Genomic DNA, 15,562 nt, shown 5'->3' with positions numbered 1-15,562 from the left:
GTAGAGGCTATGGTAAAAAATTGAGAAGTTTTCGAAGAAGTTCTGACGTCAGATGTCTAAAAAACAGATATCTCTATATGATCACTTATGATCACATACGAGATGTCTAAGTTTTAACAAGTGGTTTTAAAAAGATTAAAATTTTCCTAAATTTGAACAAGTGGTTTTAAATAATGTGGAAAGACCTCACAAAAAAATCGGGTAAAAAAACCCAAAAAATAAAAATTCTTCCCGGAGTGCCTTGTCTGGCTCTCGGGGAAGAGGCTTTTTCACGAGTGTTAGGATAAAGAACTCGGGGAAAAATTTTTTTAAGAAAAACTAGCTAGCCCCAAACACTACTGACCCACCCCAGCCGCCCCAAACACCCTTGCACGCACTCGACCAGCACACACGCACCGCTCACGGACTCCCCCGCTCGGCTCCTCACGCACGCACGCACACGCTGCGCCGCCGAGCTCCACACGCATGCCCGCCCCGCCGCCACAGCAGCTCCGCACCCATGCCGTCCACAGCAGCAGCTCCGCACCCATGCCGTCCGCAGCAGCAGCTCCGCACCCATGACGTCCGCCGCAACCAGGTCGGCAACCTCTAGATCCGCGCCCCTGCCAGCCGCCGCCACTGATTCGGCGCCCTCTGTCTCCAGCCCGCGACGGTCGCGCCCCCTTCCCAGCCCGCCGACGGCCACACCCTTCTCTCCCCATGGGGATTTGAATTGACGGCGGTGGGATCTCGAGATCTCGATCCCGGCACAAAGAACTTCGATTTAGGTAATCGAGATTTGGATTTACAGCAGTAGGATCTCGGGATCTCGATTCCGGCATGAAAAAACTCGATTTAGGTAATGGCGATTTGGATTGGGGCACTAAGAAACTGGGGTTTGGCTGATGGGATCTTGGCATTGGGGAACTCGATTTCGACGGGATGATGTTCAATCCGGTGTTTATAGTCGGTGTGGATTAGGCCCCGTGCGTGTATGGTGTAGGAGGAGGGAGTCTCGTCATGTGATTTTATTTACTACTTGTTTAGTATATATTATATTTCACATATTTAGAGATTGGAATCATAAAGTTAGTTGTTTCATGATTACAGTTCCCTCTAGTTCGTGTAACTAATCTGTCAATTAGTCAATTAGCCTAGTTCCTGATTACACACTCTTTTTTATGTTTTATGTCAGGCCCTTGAGCAGGTTACTCTGTTGCTCTGAATTTTAAGTTGTGTATTTTGGTAACACTAGCCGCGCTCCCCATGGAGTGTGTGCTTATTTTTTTTTTGTTTTACCTTCTTAATAAATGTACCAGATTTGAACTTTAAATTTTATTAAATGAATTAATAGTATTAAAATTTAATTTATGGCAAGGTTTACTACACTTAGTATGTTGGAGCTTTTTAGAGCACGTTGGAGTTAGTCCTTACATTTAAAATGAAAAGCTGAACTTAGAGATTATCCATTGATGATATATGAGGATTTTGAAGTTGAACTAAGTTCTCATGATTAATATTCACAGCAAAAGCATAATCAGAAGTTGAAACAGTTCCTCAAAATTTCATTACAAGGATATTATATCGAGGTACCTGAGTACTTATATAGTTATATCATTCTTTGGCTTGTCTAGTGTACAAGTAATTCTCAAAGTTAATTGGATTGTTATTTCATCAGATTTCTAGTCAACGCTCAGGGATACGATTGCAACACACGCGCCCATGAAGAGTAGCGGCAAGGCAGAAATCATAAATTATCTAACCTGAAATTTATCACTTCCATAGAGATCAGTTATAGGACACGTGGCAAAATAATAAGCTTGGTTGTTTGGTGCAGATTTCGTATAGTAAGAGATTGGTTAACAGAAGATGAGATCAACAGGTGCGTTACCATAGCAAGTGTTCAATTACAAGAAGATAAAAATCTTGTATTTTAATTCTAGAAATAATACATTCTCATCTATTTGAATCATTCTAAATTGAATAAGTCTAGCTGATAGACTATGGTGGATTGGTAGAAGTTAGGCATGGCTTGCACTTATCCCTTTCTGCAGAAATTAATTTATTTGAGAAGTGAGGCATTTCTTTTACTTGTTAGCATAGTTAAAGGCAGGCTTACACATTTGTAGTAATAACTTTAATGTCATATGTTCTACTGCAGTTATGATATTTATTATGTTGTGATGTGTTTCTTATTTGTAGAGCAGAACCTGTCGGATGGGACCCAAAGCACCTTAGTGACCCTGATCGTCTTCGCCGGTACTGCGGTCGTGCCTGCACTGCTTCGCCACGCCGGGATCACAAGCTGGGGCGTCCCAACCCTCGCCGGCATCGCACACTGGACCGTCACCGTGAGCCATCTTCGGAGTCGTTTTTGTGTATTGAACTTGTGAACTTGGAATAATGTGTACTTTTGAATGTGTGGTTTGTAATATATTATGAATTTCGTATAAATTTGGTCGTTTGTGATATATAAATATATATAAATATAGTTTGTGATATATTATTGTTTATTTGTAGTTTATGATATATATATATATGCTTTGTTGTTTACATGGAAAAGCAAAAAATAATAAAAAAAATCAAAGTGGCTTCCCCGAGTGTCTGGGCTGCAGCACTCGGGGAAGAAAATAAAAAAATAATAAGAAGGAAACGGCGCCGGCTAGCAACCAACGACGTTAATTCTTCCCCGAGTGCTAGAACGGCTCTCGGAAAAGCCTTTCCCGAGTGTATGATTTTCGGCTCTCAGGGAAGACGTCTTTCCCGTGAAGAGATACCTCGGAGGCTCTTCCCCGAATGTTGCACTCGGGGAAGGCTTCCCCGAGTGCAATTAGGCCTTCCCCGAGTGCATTTGGCACTAGGGGAAGCCACTCCCTCCCGTAGTGAGTAGAGATGTCCAACGGGCCATGCCGGGCTGGCTCAACGTCGTGCCGTGCCGTAGATCGCTAGGCTGCTACGGGCCATCATGCGTAGCGAGTCGTGCCTCTACGGGATTTGTGCCTGACCTTCGACCTAAGGCATGACCCGTGGGCTGGTTTTCGTGCCATGCCGGCCCGTCAAAGCACGCTGTGTCGTGTTGGTCCACGCCCATCAAACTCAACTCATTTTCATTATTATTTTCACCAAATGCTGAAATATTTCATCATTTTCACCGATTATTCATCATCTTCACCAATATAACAATTAACAACACATATATATAAGTCATAATTATACCAACAGTTTATGTTCACCGGGTCGCTACCGAGCCGACTATTGGAACGGACTGTGCTCGTGCCATGCCACGTGCCTAGGTGGCGGCCCAGGCACGACCTAGTCACCGTGCCGTGTCGTGCTCGGGCCGGACCATTGGGCTGCGGGCCACATGGCCATGTATAGCGGCAAGGGCGATAGCAGGGCGGTGGGGAAGCCGTCCGTCGAAAGTCGCTGCTTGATGGGAGCCATGCGAGTCATGTGGGCTGTAGGCCTCGGGTCAGCCCAGTTCGATCCATGGGCTGATTTTGTTAGGGCCAGACCCTGTTCGTGTTGATAAAAAGACGCTCGCCTTGCAGTTCTGCAATGTAATACTACGTCATAATTATTAGTGTCGTATAGGTTTTCTAACCACGTATAACCTGGCTAAGATAGCGACACTACATTCCGTGATCCTGATTTGAGAGGAGGGATAATTGGGTTTGTTTTGGCATCGAATGCCCAGGTGTAAAAAGTCCTCTGATCTTCCTCATGTGGGAGCTGGGTGACAGAGCAACATAGCTGTTTGTTGTTACTTTGGAGCCTCCTCTTCTTCTAACTCTTTTTTATTTAGAAGGGGTGAGGGCGAGATGTTGCTCCGTCACCCAACTCCCATGGGGTGAGGCATTGAGTCTTTGCTCATTCTTGATCTCCATGTTTCTGATGTCTTCGCAAGAATGTATTGATGCCACCTCTGCAAGCACGATTAGATGGCCCGAGCACTGTTGTTGGGTGTGTGCCTCTCCATGAGAGTAGTTGGCCAACATGCACAGCGAGCATTGTTTAGGGACTACTGCAATTACGAGGTTTGGGGATTGAGGTGAGAATCACACGATAGTTCACGATTGTCCATGTATTTATGGACTGTGGACCTATACATGCCAATTTCATACTAGAACACTATATCAACAAATATGTGACAAAACTGCTTTGGACCGTGATTAGAGTACTTAAATAGTTTAGGATCTAGATATGCAATTTTGTAGTTTGAGGACCTAGATAAGAATGGTATAATAGTTTAGGAACTGATTGTAATTTACTCAAAAGTAAATTAGGTCTAAATAAATCTAGTTTATATATCGACACGTAACATTTTCTTTATAGAGAAATGGTACTTGTTTTCTCCATTTAAAATAAATTCAACATGGTCTTACTCTCGAAAGATGAAATTTGGATTGTTGTGCAAGTTAGAGATTGAAAAATGGACTTTACCCTAAGTCAAATTGTGTGTGTTGTTCAAAAAACATATAGAGTCTCTAACTAATGGGATACAAAAATACTACTTCCTTTGTTCTAATTTATTTATTATGTATGTAGACATATCGTATACCTAAGTGTATATAGAAAACTAATGTACCTAAACAAGTCAAAACAACTTACAATTTAAGACGAAGAGTGTATAATGGAAGAGGCGATACTATATGGGCTTACCATCACTATTTCTCAATAGCAACGCATGTGTATTCTACTAATAAATTTAAAAGATTTTAAGTACTGATTCAAACTTATAGAGTTGTCCTGATTCAAACTTTTCTAGTTTTGATAGAATTCTCAAGAAAAAAGACTAATTTTTATTGATAAAATTAGTATATTTAGATATAGCTTGAAATAAATTTTGTGCTATATACTTTTTGTTTTAAAATAGATTTTAATACTTTTTGTTAAAATCGATCAAATTTAAAATAATTTAGGTATAGGACAATTTAATTTATACAGACAGAAGGACCAGAGAAGTATATATTTATATAAGTACTTTCTTCATTCTAAATTATAAGATATTTAAGTTCTTGTAGAAAACGTTTGTTGTAATTTTGAATGGAAGGAGTACTAGTGATCAAACATACACATTGTAAACCATACAAAGCCTGGGCCAGTTAGACAAATCGTTATTAATTAATGGGCCAGCACCGACTCATTTCTAATCTGCAAGCCCATGCATGCCCAACCTAATTTCCTAAGGTTGGAGTCCCGAATTCCCCTATTTGAGCAATCCTGATCGTTCGATCCCCCAATCCCATTCTCATCCATCTAACTAAAACCCTAGCGGAGTTTCGGGCTTGTCCGCTTGTCGCCTTGTGGCGGCCGGCGCGCGGCAGGCAGCAACTTCGCCTGCCCTAGATCGAGCAGTGCATCACCAGAAAGCAGTAGGGTTAGGGCAGCGGCACGGTGCTTCGCAAGTGCGGCTCTGCGGTTTGAGGAGGCCAGCAGCGCGTGCCCTGCTTGCCTGATCCATCACTTCCATTCTTTACCAGTTCACTTCACGCACGGGCATCAACAAAGGCACCGATCGAGGTCTAGAATTACTATTACTCTAGTTTTTCTCTGCATTCGTGAATTTCTAGTATTCACCTCCTCTCCTGTGATTAATGGTTTTTCAATATTCACCATCATTCATTCTTACATTTGCAATCTAATGGAGAAAAGTTTATTAATTTGAGCTGAGAACGAAGTATAGAATAGGCAATTCCATAGTTCTAGTTTATTTTCCTCTGTGAAGCTAAGTTCGGACTGGATTCCATTGTGAAATCAGGGCCGGGGCATGTCATTCTGTGGAGTATCCTTCGTTGGGGACAGCTGTCTGCCGCCCTCTACCTCTTCCACACCCCTCCTTGTCGGCGGGTTCCACCTGCTCGTGGTCAATGGCTACTCGCGCACAAAGCAGGACACCCCCAACGGCAAGTGCATACGCTCAAACTACTTCAAGCTCGGAGGCCATCGCTGGATCATCGAGTACTACCCTAATGGCTATGAACAAGAGAACACCGACTACATATCCTTTTATCTCGTTCTCGACGAGCACAACATCGTCGAGCCTGTCGCGGCGCAGTATGTGTTTAGCTTCATTGGTCAGGTTCAGTCGCCAGAGTCATCGCTGCTCGTCGGAGAAAGGGGAGCGCACTTTTTCTCCAGCACGGACGCCTATAGTTTGGCCTGTGTGATGAAGAGACAGAGCTTCGAGAAATCCAAGCATCTCAGGAACGACAGTTTCACTATCAGGTGTGACCTCTCCATGACTAAGAATGTCAACATCGGGGAAGCAGGCGCCGCCGTGTGGTTTGTTAACGTGCCTCCTCCTGACATTCAGCATCACCTCGGCAATCTCCTCCTGTCACAGGAGGGCACCGACGTGACATTTCAGGTCGGCGACGACAAGTTCATGGCGCACCGGTGCGTGTTTGCGGCCCGCTCTGCTGTCTTCAAGGCCGAGCTCTTCGGCGCCATGAAGGAGGGGGCAACAGACACCGTCGTGCACATCGACGACATGGACGCCAAGGTATTCAGGCAGTTGCTCGGGTTCATGTACACCGATTTCGTGCCGGACTTTGAAGAGGATGAGGAGGAAGAGTATATGTGGCAGGACCTGCTTGTGGCAGCGGATAGATATGACGTCCCGAGGCTCCGACTGATCTGTGAACGCATGCTGTGCCCATACATCAACACGGATACCGTGGCAACTATGCTTGAGCTCGCTGACAAGCATCACTGCAATGGACTGAAGGATGCATGCTTGGATTTCCTCAACTCCCCGGCAAATCTGCAGGAAGTAACGGCGGCTGGTGGCCTCAATGATCTGACTATCAGCTGTCCTGCTGTCCTTATAGAGCTTATCGCCAAGCTTACGTCGTCGCTTAAGCTTGATAAATGATTATATACTGATAGGTATTATTTGGTTTATGAAAAAAAAACTTTTTCTTTACACTCGCAGATCCATGCCTAGAGAGATGTTATTGTTATTTGATTTTTTTTTCAGTTCATGTTTATGTTGGCTCCATTCCAAATTAAACCAAGTTGTAAATTAATGTGTCCTAAGTGAAACTATTTTAAGTTTAGTCAAATTTAAAGATAGAGCATCGTCTCAAAAAAAAATATAGAAAGAGTGTCAGTATTAATATGATACTAAATTAGTATGACACTATCAACGTGTTTGTTACCATCGACGGTATCCATCCGTCCAATACCATTCAAAATTTATCTTTAAATATAATACATTCTAAAAGACAAAATATAATTTTATATTAAATACTTATTTATTTATCAGCCAATTATTATTAATTAAGTTGATGATAGTGTCTGATTAAAAAATTAGGTTCTATCGTGCCGGTGTGCTATGCATTAGAGCACTCTCAATGCATAAATCACATTAACTGTAGTGTCGCCTGAGCATTTTGTTGATGTGAGAAGTTAGTTATTAAAGAGAGAGAACAAAAATCATAGAAATCGGATCTAAATTAGAAACCATGTCAACGTGAAATTCAAGACATGAAGTGATATGATTTGTTAAGAATGGAGAAAATAAATGTGATTGGATAAAAATTTATATCTATTAGGCCAGTCTCAATGGAGTTTTATTTGAGTTTCATGCACATTAAATATGTTGATGTGGCACTATATTAATGAAGAGAGAGATGATAAGAGTTTTATAGGAGTAGAGAGAGTTTCATCCTCATGAAATCTTTTGCACTGTTTCCAAAATATAGATATGTTAGAAACTGTGTGATGAAACTTGCAATGCAAGAAATGTTGTTTCAAACCAAACACCACCGAAGCATGTCATTTTTAATATCTGTTGTACTTAAGCGCTCATTTAGATTACACCTCAATTTCCTCTCAATGTACTGTTTTGGTGTTTTGCCAGCTTTTATTTTAGTGTTGTGCTACTTAATTTACATGCATGTTGGAATATGAGTCCCTGCCACAAAACATGATCCAGGAAAAAAAAACTTTTTCTTTACACTCGCAGATCCATGCCTAGAGAGATGTTATTGTTATTTGATTTTTTTTCAGTTCATGTTTATGTTGGCTCCATTCCAAATTAAACCAAGTTGTAAATTAATGTGTCCTAAGTGAAACTATTTTAAGTTTAGTCAAATTTAAAGATAGAGCATCATCTCAAAAAAATTATAGAAAGAGCGTCAGTATTAATATGATACTAAATTAGTATGACACTATCGACGTGTTTGTTACCAAGTAATTTGTAATTTGAACTCTTTTCTGCTTAATGAAATGCGCGCTTAAGCGTGCTCTTAAAATATTTATTAGGTAAATTATGACATATAATTTGCATATATAATGTATTTATTTTGTTTTTTAGATGTTATTATCTTTTCTAATAAAGTTGATGAAACTTACGACAGTTGAAGCTAGCATGACTTTAAGATTGGTTTATTTTTTAATGGAGGGAGGGAGAATATACGCACATAAACCCAGATGTGCCATCCAGTAAGGTGTCGTTCGGTTCCTTAAGAACCATATCCTGAAATAATTCCTACCCAGAATACTACTTGTTTAATTTATGTGACCTTTGATGAGCTAAATTAATTTTTCCTTGCTAACCGAATTAGTCCTAAAGAAAGGTAGATGTGCAAATGATGTGGGCTTCACGGCGGAGCCACGATTTGAACATGGGGGGCGTGCAAATCAAAAACCATTATGTGTGTCAAAATATTACATAATAAAGGTATACATAGCACCAAAATAAATATTTGCGTTGCGATACAAAAAGGTAGAAAAAATAAAGAGAAATTAATTAGTCCCAAGCCTCTAACCTTAACTGATCAATCTATTTCTTTGGCCAGGAAAAGAATCAATAAAACTAGTAGTTAAACGGGGGCAAAATTAATTAATACTAGATCCTAACATCAAATGACAAACAATCAGTTACATATCGTTTCAGACAAGGCGATCACTTAACGAGGTAAAATGGTCATTTAAATAGAAGGTTAAACCAAAACACTATACCACTGTTAGTGTTTAAAAGTTGAGTACACGTGCTACGTTTAGAGTTTAGACGAATAATGATAGAAACATAGGAGATAAGAAAGATAATAGGAAGACTAGTGCTAAATAATATAGATCGCATTGTTGGAGGTCAATTCAAAAGGATTAAAGAAGAAAAATGCTGATTTTCAATTAACTAGTTAATTAGAGTGTGTGGTAGGGGATAAATTAATGTTTGATAGGCAATAATAAAATAAAAGATATGAAGAAAATATTAGAAAAATCTAGATTTTATTTATATAAGAAACTATTAGGATTAATATGAAATAAGAATAAAAATCTTAGTACAGATAATATTATTATAACTAGTTAATTAGAAAATTAAACACCTAATCTATAGGGTGTATTAAGGGAGTTATGAGAAAGTTGGGGGTGCCAGCTAGCGCCCCCTTCCCTCCGCCACTAGGCTTACTGGTAAGCCCACTTCACCCACTCCACTTCTATATAAAATATTTATCGGTCAATGCGCTAGATATACGTTTGACGGTATCCATCCGTCCTATAATATAATTCATTCTACCATTTAAAATTTATCTTTAAATATAATGCATTCTAGAAAATAAAATCTAATTTTATATTAGATACTTTTCATTTAGCAGTCAATTATTATTAATCAAGTTAATAATAGTGTCTGATTAAAAGATTAGGTTCTGCCGTGCTGGTGTGCTATGCACCAGAGCACTCCCAATGCAGTATAGTTTTTACAGACATTAACTGTAGTGTCACTTAAGCATTTTGTTGATGTGGCAAATTAGTTATTAGAGAGAGAGCAAAAATCATAGAAACCTGGTTTAAATTAGAAACTATGTCTACATGAAATTCAAGACATGAAGTGATATGATTTGTTGAGAATGGAGAAAATAAATGCGATTGGATAAAAAATTATTCATTACAAACTATCTATGTCAGTCTCAATGGAGTTTTATTTGAGTTTCATGCACATTAAATATGCTGATATGGCACTATATTAATGAAGAGAGATGATAAAAGTTTTATGAGAGTAGAGAGAGTTTCATCCTCATGAAACTTTTTTGCACTATTTCTAAAATATAGATGTGTTAAAAACTGTATCATGAAACTTGCACTGCAAGATGTACAGTTGTTCCAAACCAAACACCACCGAAGCATGTCATTTTTAATATCTGTTGTACTTAAGCGCTTATTTAGATTACACCTCAATTTGATCTCAATGTACTGTTTTGGTGTTTTGCCAGCTTTTATTTCAGTGTTGTGCTACTTCATTTACATGCATGTTGGAATATGAGTCCCTGCCACAAAACATGATCTAGGAAAATAAGAATGGTGCACTAGTACAGGGAAGAGCTTTAGCCCTGGGTCATAAGGGAGTTAAGGTTTCGAGACAAAATGTCCCACTTTTAGTTCCGGTTCCGAGGCCCCGGGTCGTAAGGGCCTTTAGTCCCGGCTACAGAACCAGAGTTAAGGTTTCAGAACAAAATGTCCCACCTTTAGTCCCGGTTGGTAACAGCAACCGGGACTAAAAGGTGCGCCAGGATGTGCCACCTGGCTTCCACTTTTAGTCCCGGTTGGTAAGAGTTTTTTCTTTTTTTCCTTTTCTTTCCTTTTAGTTTTCCATTTAAGGTTTACAATTATGTTATTATTATTTTCGAATGCGTATTGTTTGCTGCTAGTTTATAGAAACACGCACCTATAATTTATATAATTTAAAGCATTACATATAAATATACTATAAAACACTATATATATATATATTATATGTATCTATAGGTCCATAATATAATATTTACACATATGCATCACGGATAAAGTATTTACAACACAATTTATCTCTGCCACTCAAGCATCGTACAAATGATCATTGTGATTTGGTTTCATTAGCTCCTCAGGGTTGAAGTAGCACTCACCGTCGGGATTCAGGACATGGTCGTTAAGAAATCCTGCGATTGTCTCTTGAATTCCTTTTAGACGGACCGCATCCAACACCTGCTCCTTCAACCACATCTCCTTTAATAGACATTAAAGAAAAAAGTTAGAGGTATGAATAAGATTTATTAAATAGCAACAAATAAATGAAATAAACTTATTATATATACATGTTACATGGTGCTCAAGATTAGTTCTTTTGGCATAGACCGTCATAAACTCACACACATAGTAGCCACACAAATTGTTGTCTGGTGTCTACCGTAGAACTCATTGAAGTAAGATAGGCTTTAAAAGTGGCGCTTTCAAATCTGGACGGTGTTTCTACACGAACCCAGCCCAAACCCTAGCAATAAAATGATCATTATTAATTATCTATTACTGAGTTAAAAGAGCATAATTTAATATTTAGAGATCGGAGTTACCCTTGGATAATATCTATCATTTCTTAGTAATCTTCCTGTGGTTTTCTCAACAAGTCATAGATTACCAAATGATATTGCGAGAGATCAATGACAATTAGTATCCAATGAAAGCTGCATTTGTGTGCATATAGGTAAAATAATTATATATCTTCATACTGATCTGATTAATTAGTTAAATAGAATGTACACACGATAACGACACTTACTTAAAGTTATAGGGAAAGAGTATATATCTTTTGTCCTTTTGGTTGATCAAGAACCTCCGTAGATTTCTCTCTGTTTGAGTTCTCCATAAGACATATGGGCCTTTAGGTCTTTGAATACAACATATGGATCCACCACTACTACAAAAAAACTTAACCGTGGCGGTTTTCGCAACCGCCACAGACATAAGGTCACGGTTAATCATGGCTTAACCGAGGCGGTTTTCGAAACCGCCACGGTTAACGACTTAACCATCAGCCATGTCTTGGAGCAGATCAGCCATCGTGATGTAGTCATGCTCGGTAGTAGCACAACCATGTCCGTCGTCCGCTACTGATGAGGTATTTGGTTCGGTATTCACCGCCGCCTTATTAGCCGTTGTTGACGACGACTTTCGGCCTCCATCAAATGCACTCGAATCTTCTATTTCCCCATGAAACTTCCAAACAGTGTAATCTTTGACAAAACCGTATCGGACCAAATGAGATTTCACCGTGTCATCTCCATGGGCATAAAGGTTCTTGCAACTCTTACATGGACAGATTGTGAGTTCTCGCTTCAGACTAAGACGATGACTTTTGACGATGGAAATAAACTTTGTCAAACGTTCAATGTAAGCTGGATCCAATCTTGACATCTTATACATCCATTCCCTGTCCATGACTCTCGCTCCCTTGCAGAGACAACAAGAATAACACATGTAAGCATACTAATCTAGAAAATAATCAACTCAAAATAGATCTAGATCTAGATTTAAAGAAAAAGGTTCTAAATCATAGAAAAGAGAGTGAATAACCATGGCGAGCGAAACCAACACCCGCCTCGGAGGGCTTATGTGAAACATTGTGCAAAATAAAATTTGTAGTAGTGCACAAATCCAATCTCCTTGTCATTTCTAACTCTGAGGTCCCTCATCATATTTCTACATATGTATAGCGGGTTTCTGTAATTAGTTATACATATACATGATAAGTTACAGTGACATTATTGAAAAAAAGAATCACTTACAGACAGAAGTAACTGATTAGAGATTTGGCAAGAGCGTCCATGTGGCATAGTTGGTGTAGCTCATTAAATTGAATATAAATAATATCATCACCTTGGAAGTAATGATAGTTTCTAATTCGAACACAAATATAGTCATCTGCTTTTCTCCCACACGCTGCGATGTACCATTTGTTTAGCATGTACATTTGCGTTCTAAGTTTGCTGAGGGCCGCAAGGTTGTATAGACTCTTGCCATATGCATATTCCTTCTGCCAATGATCAATTTCTGGAGCACTTTGAATTGGTGCCCCAGCTATTATTTGGGCTAAGCTAAGACCAGTTTTCGCAAAAAAAAATCAAGCTCATCAAATTTTAAATATGTCGGTATCTGCTGGTCTAGCACGTCAATGTTTGAACTATATTCATTTCCAATTACTAGCGGGGACACTGATTGCTTTGATTGTTCCCTGAGCTATGCTACACCCTTGCGTGCTCTTTTCTCTTTCTTCTTCTCTTCTTCTATGGATTTTCTTAGAGTGCGATCATAGTCCGATAAAGATGATGATTCTTTCTGAGCTTCACGCCTCTTTTTTGTTGAGCCTCAACCCTTTGCCGTAGATCTTCTGACCGTAGTAAGAGGTATGGCTTCTCAGGGTTTCGCTTGGATTCACTTTCAGCCTTAACTTTCTTGAAGAAACTGTCCACATCTGACTTTACCGAAGCATCTTGTTCTGCATCAGTCTTCTCATAGGACAGCTTCTTAGGAATGATAGTTTGTTTCTTTTCGAAGGCTTTCTTTTTTGGCAGCAGGGCGGCCGACACATTTGATTGTGTGGCCGGCCTCTTCTTTAAGGGTCGGTCCACCGGTTTTCACGGTAGAGCCACGTGTGGAGACGATGGGGCGGCCGGTGGGGGGGTTGGAGCCCGAGGAGGTGGTATTGGAGCCTGAGGTGGCAGTGTTGGAGCCCGAGGTGATGGCGTTGGAGCCCGAGGTGGCGGTGCTAGAGCCCGAGGTGATGGAGCCGTGTCTTGCACTCCCTTGTCATCACCCGCAGCACTATGACATGTTGGTGACCACCTGTGAAACCAAAGAGGTATATGAGTAAACGCTAACTAAGAGAATGCAAAATAAAGTTAGTGAACAAATGTATCGTCAATTTTCATCCGCACCTAGGATTAGGTTCATGACGAGGAGGTGGTGGTAGACTACTAGTTGATGCCCCAGGAATAATGATGTAGCGCTTGCGCCAACAAATGAAAGTCTTCTCTCCTTCTCCTAGAGTCTTCCCTCCATCACCTCCTTCTATCTCAAGCTGCACATTACTGAAGCCTTTGACAACTCTATCCACTGAGAAACTAGCATATCTAGGTGGAACTATCACCCCATGGATTCTTGGTGTCTTCATAGGGTCGATAGGAGTTACAACACCGACAGCAACCATAACTGTAGCAGTCCCCTGTGGAATGTGTAGCTCACATGTTGTCAGAGGTTCAGTGATGTCATCCATCGAAAAGTGCAGTCCCACGTCGTCTTCAATAGTTCGTATCTTCGTGGAAGCACAACTGCTTTTCAACTGACCAGGGGGGATAATGTTGACTCTAGGCTCTGATGCAGTTTGCCTTTGTATAGAACTTACTGCCATCTGCACTTGCCTTTTGATATTCTCGTTCATTCTCTCTTCAAGCGCTTTCTCTCGCGTTATCGCTTCATGAGCCGCTTCGCGTGACTCCATCACCATTGCCTCCAACCTACGCAACTGCTCTGCTTCTTCTTCCTTCTTTCTTTAGCGATTGCTTTAAGTCGGTCTATCTTTAGGGAAGCCATGCTCCCATGATACATTCCCATAGCCTCTTGTTCGCCCACCGTGTTCAGCAGTCTCCAGGGCGTATGTCAGCTCATCCTTCTCCATATTTGGCTGCCAGGTGCCACTTTCAACTAATCCTCGGGCATAGGCCATTCTTTGTCTCACTCTCTGGAGCTTTTCACCGTACACTACCTTTCCGGTCTCTAGGTCCACGGTTCCCCGTGACCGAAGAACCAATACTTGGCGCACTCAGGCTAGTGCAGTGATTCTGGTTTGATCCCCCTGTCAAGAATCTCCTGTTCCACCTTTTGCCACTTAGGAATAGTAGTCCTACAGCCATCTGAACCCAAGTGATGGTGGTATTGCTTTTGTTTAGCATTTTCCTGATTCTTGATCATCTGTGCCTGACCCTCATCTGAGTTCTTAAACTCTACAAACTCATCCCAAAAAGGCCTCAACTTGACGTAGGCCTTGTTGGTGAAATCCGGTGTCCGATCATGTGCAACAAAAGTCTTGTACAGTTTCTTCTTCTAAGCCTGATATTGTTTGGCCATCTTCTGCATAGCCTAGATTTTAACCTTCTCCTTCAAAGCTTCATCTTGTGTATCGAGCATGAAATGTTGAAGGATATCTAGCCAAATCAATTCCTTGTCATGATCTGAGACAAAACTAATATTAGGGTTATCTTTCCGTTGCCTCCATTCACGAGCACTGACCGGAATCCTGTCCCTTACAAGGTACCCACAGTGCGCAACAATTTTTTTAAATTTGCCCCAAGTACTTGTCTTGTACCCTCATCAAATTCTGACAGAATGTACCGACCCTCCAACGGCTTCTTCGGGCCTCACACTTTTCTACTCTTCTCAGAAGTTGTCACCGATCTAGAGGGCTACACAAACAAGTATAAATATATTGATACAAATGTCATTTATTTTAATTTCATGTATATACATATATACTAGATTGTAGATAGACCGCATCAGGATTGTCTTCCATAAGTTCTTCATAATCAGCAAAGTACTGACTCTCATAATCTTCGCCTTGGGGTTCTGGATTGGCGCCGCTGTTGATTAGGTCCATCATTGCATCATCCATGTTGTCATTTGGATTGGCCATTTCTGCAAATAGGATCAAGTGTTAAAAGTTATTTGTCAAATCCCGTACTTAATATGTCCAATGCAAAAGTATTTGACGCGATCAACATAAACTAAAGTAACTTGTGCTATCTATATTAAAATAATGGATAAAGAA

General features: G+C 40.4%; 1 protein-coding gene and 1 long non-coding RNA gene across 2 annotated transcripts; both read left to right on the top strand.

Moving 5' to 3' along the window:
• On the top strand, positions 349 to 2,480 carry LOC110435139. Its single transcript, XR_002452821.1, has 2 exons — positions 349 to 1,861; positions 2,182 to 2,480. It is a non-coding gene; the product is annotated as an uncharacterized LOC110435139 (long non-coding RNA).
• Positions 5,234 to 6,896, top strand: LOC8059430 (BTB/POZ and MATH domain-containing protein 1). The gene is made up of 2 exons (XM_002467160.2): positions 5,234 to 5,502; positions 5,741 to 6,896. Exon 2 carries the CDS (start codon positions 5,750 to 5,752, stop codon positions 6,854 to 6,856), a length of 1,107 nt encoding a protein of 368 aa, XP_002467205.1. The 5' UTR covers positions 5,234 to 5,502; positions 5,741 to 5,749; the 3' UTR covers positions 6,857 to 6,896.

The sequence above is a fragment of the Sorghum bicolor genome, chromosome 1 (assembly GCF_000003195.3).
Source record: "Sorghum bicolor cultivar BTx623 chromosome 1, Sorghum_bicolor_NCBIv3, whole genome shotgun sequence".
NCBI lineage: Eukaryota > Viridiplantae > Streptophyta > Magnoliopsida > Poales > Poaceae > Sorghum > Sorghum bicolor.
This window is presented reverse-complemented; position numbering and strand designations above follow the sequence as displayed.